The sequence below is a fragment of the Vigna angularis genome, chromosome 8, assembly GCF_016808095.1.
Source record: "Vigna angularis cultivar LongXiaoDou No.4 chromosome 8, ASM1680809v1, whole genome shotgun sequence".
NCBI lineage: Eukaryota > Viridiplantae > Streptophyta > Magnoliopsida > Fabales > Fabaceae > Vigna > Vigna angularis.
Window position 1 is genome coordinate 30797552 of NC_068977.1, and position 7413 is coordinate 30804964.

Here is a 7413-nt window from a genome sequence, read left to right on the forward strand (position 1 = left end):
GACATAACCTGTTAAAATTGCATGGACCACATATAAAGTTTACAATGCAAATACTTTTCCTTCACAAGTTCTTATGTAGCGTGATCATCAAGAACAGACAGGAACTAAGGACTTCCAAGAAAAAATAAATGCCAACAAATATGATCAAATAAAATACCCACTTGTTGTGGAATATAGGGTTGAGATCTCCACAAAACGTTTTTCCACACTTTCCTCTGATTAGCTTAGGTTATCATGCAAATTGAGTTAAGATTTTTCTTTGTTCACACACTAAACTGTTTAGGTATACTATGAAAGGTATTTCGCGTTCAAATAAGTAATTAATTTCATCGGGTCATAATAAATTTTTAAATTTACAATAAATACAATCATGCATATTTTTTAATCTTTAACTTTTACTTATTAGTTTCAAGATGAGGTTATGATTAGTAGAATTCTAATTACAGACCAATTACAACTTATTTTTTATTAATAATTTTTATCAATAATTTTAATTAAAAATGATGTTTAGAAGTTCTTATTATTGAAGTGATCCGATTAATCTTTCATTTTTCATGATCGTGCGATCAGCTAATAAACCAGTTACTAACCATCTTAATTGAATAGTGCTTGATGACAGCCTATTCGAACCTGTTGTCCCTGATCTTATCCTGGCTACTCTATACATCCGTATGTACTGATAAATAATTACTAAATTTTGCATATTTGGACTTTGCCATATGAACTAAGATACCCCTCGTAACATATTCTGGTGCTGTATTAAATTCAATAGGACCCTTTGGCTATTAATTTTCAAACTTGTCTTAGCCATCAAGGCAATGCAATTCCAATGCCATCGTTCATGTTTCATCCACCACAAGTTATACCTCATCACATTCTTGGTTTAGAAAGGTCCAGCACCTTCTCTTTTCCACCACCAATGCGTAGTACTTCCACCTAAGTTAACTAACCAACCTTCCAACCATGTGATGAGCATCATCACCTTTTCTTCTTTCCTCGTCCAAAATACACTCTCTCTCTCTCTCTCTCTTCAATTGTGACATAACAATCAAGACCTTTTTCCGTAGCTACAACTTCTTCATTCACTAATAATGGCAGATGATAACTCTACCAAGAGAAACTCCAGCGTTCAGCTCCTAGAAGAACTAGAGGCCCTTAGTGAAAGCCTTTACCAATCCTCAAACACAGCTAGAAGAACTGCTTCATTAGCTCTACCAAGAGCTTCACCTCCTCTTGTCTCATCTGCTGAAGATGACAATGACACTGCTAAAATTGACAGCAAACAAAGCAACAAAACTCGGTCTCGCCGCATGTCCTTGTCTATATGGCGATCAAAGCCAAAGCCTGAAGATGCCAAGGCAACTCCTACTCAGCCAGAAGCCAAAAAGTTTAGTGACATCGAAAATTCAGGTGAAAAGAAAGGAATTTGGAGCTGGAAGCCTATGAGGGCCATTTCACATATTGGAATGCATAAACTCAGCTGTTTGTTTTCTGTTGAAGTGGTCACTGCTCAAGGGCTTCCTTCTTCCATGAATGGACTGCGGCTTTCTGTTTGTGTTAGAAAGAAAGAGACCAAAGATGGGAGTGTTCAGGCGATGCCATCAAGGGTTGATCAAGGTGCTGCAGATTTTGAAGAGACCCTTTTCATAAGGTGCCATGTTTATTGCAACCATGGTAGTGGAAAGCAGCTTAAGTTTGAGCCAAGGCCATTTTGGATATACCTTGTTGCAGTTGATGCCAAAGAGCTTGGTTTTGGAAAGAACTTTGTGGACTTGAGCCAGTTGATTCAGGAATCCATTGAGAAAAGCCAGCAAGGGACGCGTGTGAGGCAGTGGGACACAAGCTTTGGCTTATCAGGGAAGGCAAAAGGAGGAGAACTGGTTCTGAAACTTGGCTTCCAAATCATGGAGAAAGATGGAGGAGTTCAGATATATAACCCGGAAGAGAATTTTAAGTCTAGCAGGTTCAAAAATCTCACTTCTTTTGCTCGCAGACGCTCTAACTCATCATTCAGCTTGCTTAGTCCAAGAATAACAAGCAGAAGAGATGCTTGGACTCCTTCACAGAGAAGGTTAGCAGAAGACATTCAAGGTGTGGATGATTTTAATCTTGATGATCCACTATTTCATGACGCCCCTCCCTCTACCGAGAAACTTGATGGTGGCAAAGAGATGGTGGAGGATTTTGATCTGCCGGATTTTGAGATTGTTGATAAAGGAGTTGAGGTTCAAGAGAAGAAAACATATGAAGGAGAAGGATCTGAGAAATCCATTAAAGTGAAATCAGCTACAAGTGAGGTTGTCAAGGAAATAGTGCATGATCAGTTGCGCCAGACTAGACTAACTGAGCTTGAGTCAATTGCCAAGCAAATAAAGGATCTTGTGTCCATGATGGGAGAAGATAACAAAAATTCCACAAAAGGTGATGAAACTGAGTCACTAAGATTGGATTCTGATGAAGAAACTGTGACAAAGGAATTTCTTCACATGCTTGAGGATGAAAATATCAGAGGTTTCAAAACCAACCAATCTGAAAAAACTCCATCAGAAGTTACAGAGTTAGAATCTGAAGTGTATCTCCCAGATCTTGGCAAGGGCTTGGGGTGTGTAGTTCAAACAAGGGATGGAGGCTACTTAACATCTATGAATCCTTTGGATAAAGTTGTAGCTAGAAATGAGACTCCAAAGCTAGCAATGCAGATGTCAAAGCCTTATGTGTTGCCATCAAATCAGTCCCTAAATGGGTTAGAGTTGTTTCAGAAAGTGGCTGGCATTGGTCTTGATGAGCTCAGCTCTCAAGTTTTCTCCATGATGCCCCTAGATGAACTGATAGGTAAAACTGCAGAACAGATTGCATTCGAAGGCATTGCTTCAGCCATCATACAAGGAAGAAACAAAGAAGGAGCCAGTTCAAGTGCCGCTCGTATAGTTTCTGCCCTGAAGGGCATGGCAAATGCAATGAGTTCAGGAAGACAAGAGAGGATTTCAACAGGACTTTGGAATGTGGATGAAACTCCACTTACAGCAGAGCAAATTCTAGCCTTCACAATGCAAATGATTGAGTTCATGGTGGTTGAAGGGTTGAAAATCCAAGCTGATATGGCAGAGAAAGAAGCTCCCTGTGATGCTTCACCACTCTGGACAATGGAAGGAAACAAAGACAAGGATCTATTAGGTTCTGCTGTTTCACTAGAGGATTGGATCAAAGATCAAAGCTACACTAGCTCTGGTAGAAGTTCTGATGGTGAGCCTTCAAATATCACACTCATGTTTGTTGTCCAACTAAGGGATCCAATAAGAAGATTTGAAGCAGTTGGAGGTCCTGTGATGGTGCTGATTCATGCAGCAGGTGAAGACACAAGGGGAAGTGATTACCACCCAGATGATGAAGAGAAAAGGTTCAAGGTAACAAGCATGCACGTGGGAGGATTGAAGGTGAGGAGTGCTACAAAGAACAACAGTGAATGGGACAGTGAGAAGCAAAGGCTAACTGCAATGCACTGGTTGATTGAAAATGGGTTGGGGAAGGCAAAGAAGAAAGGCAAGCATGCATTGGTAAAAGAGCAAGGATTTTTGTGGAGCATTTCATCAAGTATAGTGGCTGACATGTGGCTCAGAACCATGAGAAATCCAGATGTTGATTTGTTTATGAAGGAATAAGGATATCCACTGTGCTGTTAATTATGCAGGTAGTTTTAGCAGTTTACGATATATACAACTACACAATCTTGCAAACATGTCGCATGCGTGGGCTCCAGAAAAAAATTTAATAGAATATTCTTGTTAGTGCTTGAGGTTTATAGATAAAATAATTGTGCCAAATAATTATTCGTGGGTCATATTTTGCTAATTGCTTTTTGTAGAACCAATAAAAACCTGGTATCAATTTTCTCACATTCCTCACATCCAACCATTGATAACAACTTTTTGTCTCTTCTTTGATTGATTTGAGAAAATGCTGTTCTTGTAGTATATATAAATTTTCTACTCTCGCTTATAATTGATGTTTGAATCAAATGTATTGTGACTTAGTACGAGAATTTTGCTTAAACCAACAAAGCGAGCATGCCTTTTCCTTCAAATCTTACCACTACAGAGGATGAAGCCACTCTTTTTCTAATTTCAGAGCTCTTCCCTTCAAACAATCATCATGAGCTCTTGCTAATCCGTTCCTTTCATTCCATCTCAAGAGTTAATTGCGGGATTCAAAAACAGTGAAAGAGGTTATTCAAGATAATAGTGAGTTTCTTGTTGCACCACTGCTCTTTACTTAAGGATTTTGAGTTAAAAAATGTTTTTATAACTTATTTGAATGAAATCTTTATAGTTATGTATGGACTCTTTCTAATATGATCACTTGAAGAACTTAATAATTAATGTTGTTTGTGAAGATAAAGTAAGATAATTGTGGATAAGATATTTGGATTTCAAGAGAAAGTTCGTAATGTGTGGTAAAGACTTACGTTTGAACAGAAGATTGAGAAAAATTGAAGTGTAAAGTTAAGAGTCTTATGCTAGGTGGAGATGAATGAGATGAATAATAAATTAACAAATTCATTATTTTTAAAGTTTTGTATTGAAAGTGACGTAAGTATTTTTTTATAGTTAAATTAATTAAAATCTATCTTTCACTTACATTTGAGGAGAATATGGTCTGAATATTTGTTTGACATACACTAAAAAAAATTGATATTTAATGAATGTTATTAGGTGGAGTTATAAAAACTCTTTACAAATTAACATTATTTAAGATGATTATAATGAGTTGTTCGAAGGCTGATAATGAGAGTTTCATTTGATTTTATGAAGAGGTTTATGACCTTCATAAATTAAGATACACTTTTCACCATTCTACTTACTTCAAATTTCCCCAAATTTTTCCTCCTAAGCTTAAAATTTTGTCATTTTTTCCTAAATTTTCCATGCAACCCGTTTCATATTTCCTATTTCTTTAATACACGTTTTGACTTCTCTGGTTCATCATCTTTCTCAGTTCATCAATTGACAACACATTTCATCATCATTTTTAGTTCACTTGTCATTGCTCATCGGTCAGGGTTTTGTTGCGCTTGTCATTGCGCTCGCCAGCCTAGGTTTAGCTACCCTCACCATTGCACTTGTCGGCCTGGGTTCAGCTAATCAGAACGCTCATCGGCCAAGGTTCATCGTTTAGTCAAATCTAGGCATTCTGATGAGTTCATCGACCAACCATTGCTCGCCGGTCATTAATCGTCTTCGTAGTGCATCGTCTTCTACCCCAACATTGTGTTATATATATAATACATAAATAAAATAAAATGATAAACTCTTTCATATTATATATCTTTTGTATTTAAAAAATATATATTTTTGAAACCCAAAATTCAACTAAGCCGGGAAGCTGGGCAAATACGAGTTTAACTATCTAATTTTCATCTTTTAAGTAAAAATTCATCCTCATCATCGTCCCATACCGAATGGGGGTCTCAACCTCCATTAGGGAATGAGTATACACCTATCCATGCTCATGCCACTTCTTTATAGTTTCAAATATTAATTAAATAATTTTTCACATAAAATAAAAATACAGCAAAGAAAACATTATATCATCAATTATTAAAGTTCAAAAGGATATAACTTTTTTTCTCTATTTTCAAAATGTCAAGAAAGAAATTAAAATTACATAAATATCAAATAACAACTGTATACAGGTGAAATAATTACATAAAAGAGTAAAAGTGATGAAATGTGTGTCTTATAACTAAATTACAAAATTAAGGGTCAAACACAATAAATTTGTTAGAATACATAACAAATTAAAAGTGTTTTAGTAATTTAAAAAGAGGACGAGTATGTGAATAGAAACATGATGAATATATACATACTTATCCCTATCCTCATACTCAATTTAAAATATTTAATATAACTCATACCTATACGTATAGAAGAGAGTTACATCGATGATCTAGTGCTTGGAAATCCCATAGAAAAATGTAAAAGAAAAAAAATACAAAAAAGGCAAAGTCAAAGTCATGTTAGTTTGCTAGTATTTTACAAATGATCCTTTGTAAATCTTAACCTAAAGTCATCTATAAAAAATTGGAATTATTTGAAACAAGAATAAGAAGGAAATGAGAAGATTCAAGGTATGAATGTACTAAATTTGATAAGTTTGATAAGGGAATTTAAGTAGTTAAGGATAAAAGAGTTTGAGAAAATTGAAAAATACTCAAACAAATTGTTGAATATTGTTAACAAGAGGTAAGATTATTTGTTAAAGAGGAGTATTCTAATCATTGACTTGTTGATAAAATTATAGTAGTGGTGTCAAATAGATACAAAACAACTTGTACTACTTTGTTTAGCAACACAAATGACTTATTAACATTTATTTTGACGAAAGTGATGCATGTCTTGCAAGTACAATAACAATAAGGATCATGATATTTTAACAACAAATTTTAACAATTTTTTGACAATGGGTCATGTGTCATTGCTTTATTGGTCTGTTTGAATTTGTTTTCAGAAAAATATTTGAAACGAACCAATCATAAGCCACCACGTCTGCGTTGTCAAAAAATTGTTAAAAAAGAGTTGTTAAAAAGATATTTTCCTAACAATAAAGATCAATAAGAAGATTGTATTGTTTAAAGTATTTTACTTCATAATGTTAAAGGGGCTTTCAAAGTTAAGAACTACAAAAGGAATAAATACACTTAAAATATCAATACACATATTTTTCTATCTTCTTTGTATTGTAAGAAAAATAATCACCAACATAACAAGTGTTGGTGAAGGTCAGATGTGATACAAAATGTTACAAAAGCCGTCTGCTGAGACATGCAAAAGAGATATATGTAAATCCTAGCATCTTCAAAAATATGTAAAAGTTGCAAATGATGAATTGGAACAGGAACTAGTTCTGGCAATGTTTTATGTTATAACCAATTAATCTATAGAAAATTAGCTTATAAGTAATGGTTGTACAAATTACATGACTCATGATTGAAAAGTTTTTAAAGAACTCAATAAATTAAACATTTTTTAAAGTAAGAATTGAAAATGAAGAACAAATTGTTGTGAAAAGTAAAAAACAAACAGTTAAAATTTATTTAGGTGTCAATTTAATCTTTGATATCTTGATATTATAACTATTAGAGAAAGGTCCTAACATGTTCTTTCAAAATAAACTTTGTATGGTTAAAGTTGCCAATACCTAAAAATATTCAAAGTTTATATGGAAGGCAAAAGTTTTACTTTGGATTCATGAAGGAGGAGTTTACTATAAATGAAAAAGATCTAACAGGGATAATATCTCTTGAAGAAATTTGACGTGAAATATAAAAAAGTAGATGATAAATCACGTTCTAACATCCATCAAATGTTCTATGTTACTACCATTTATACAATAAAAAATATTAAATTGAAAGAAGAT

General features: G+C 34.3%; 1 protein-coding gene across 1 annotated transcript; it reads left to right on the forward strand.

Moving 5' to 3' along the window:
* The first annotated feature begins 821 nt into the window (after window positions 1-821).
* On the forward strand, window positions 822-4332 carry LOC108343735 (protein PLASTID MOVEMENT IMPAIRED 1). The gene is made up of 2 exons (XM_052867365.1): window positions 822-3688; window positions 4126-4332. The coding sequence occupies exon 1, from the start codon at window positions 1092-1094 to the stop codon at window positions 3657-3659; it is 2568 nt and encodes an 855-aa protein (XP_052723325.1). The 5' UTR covers window positions 822-1091; the 3' UTR covers window positions 3660-3688; window positions 4126-4332.
* The last annotated feature ends 3081 nt before the right edge of the window (window positions 4333-7413 follow it).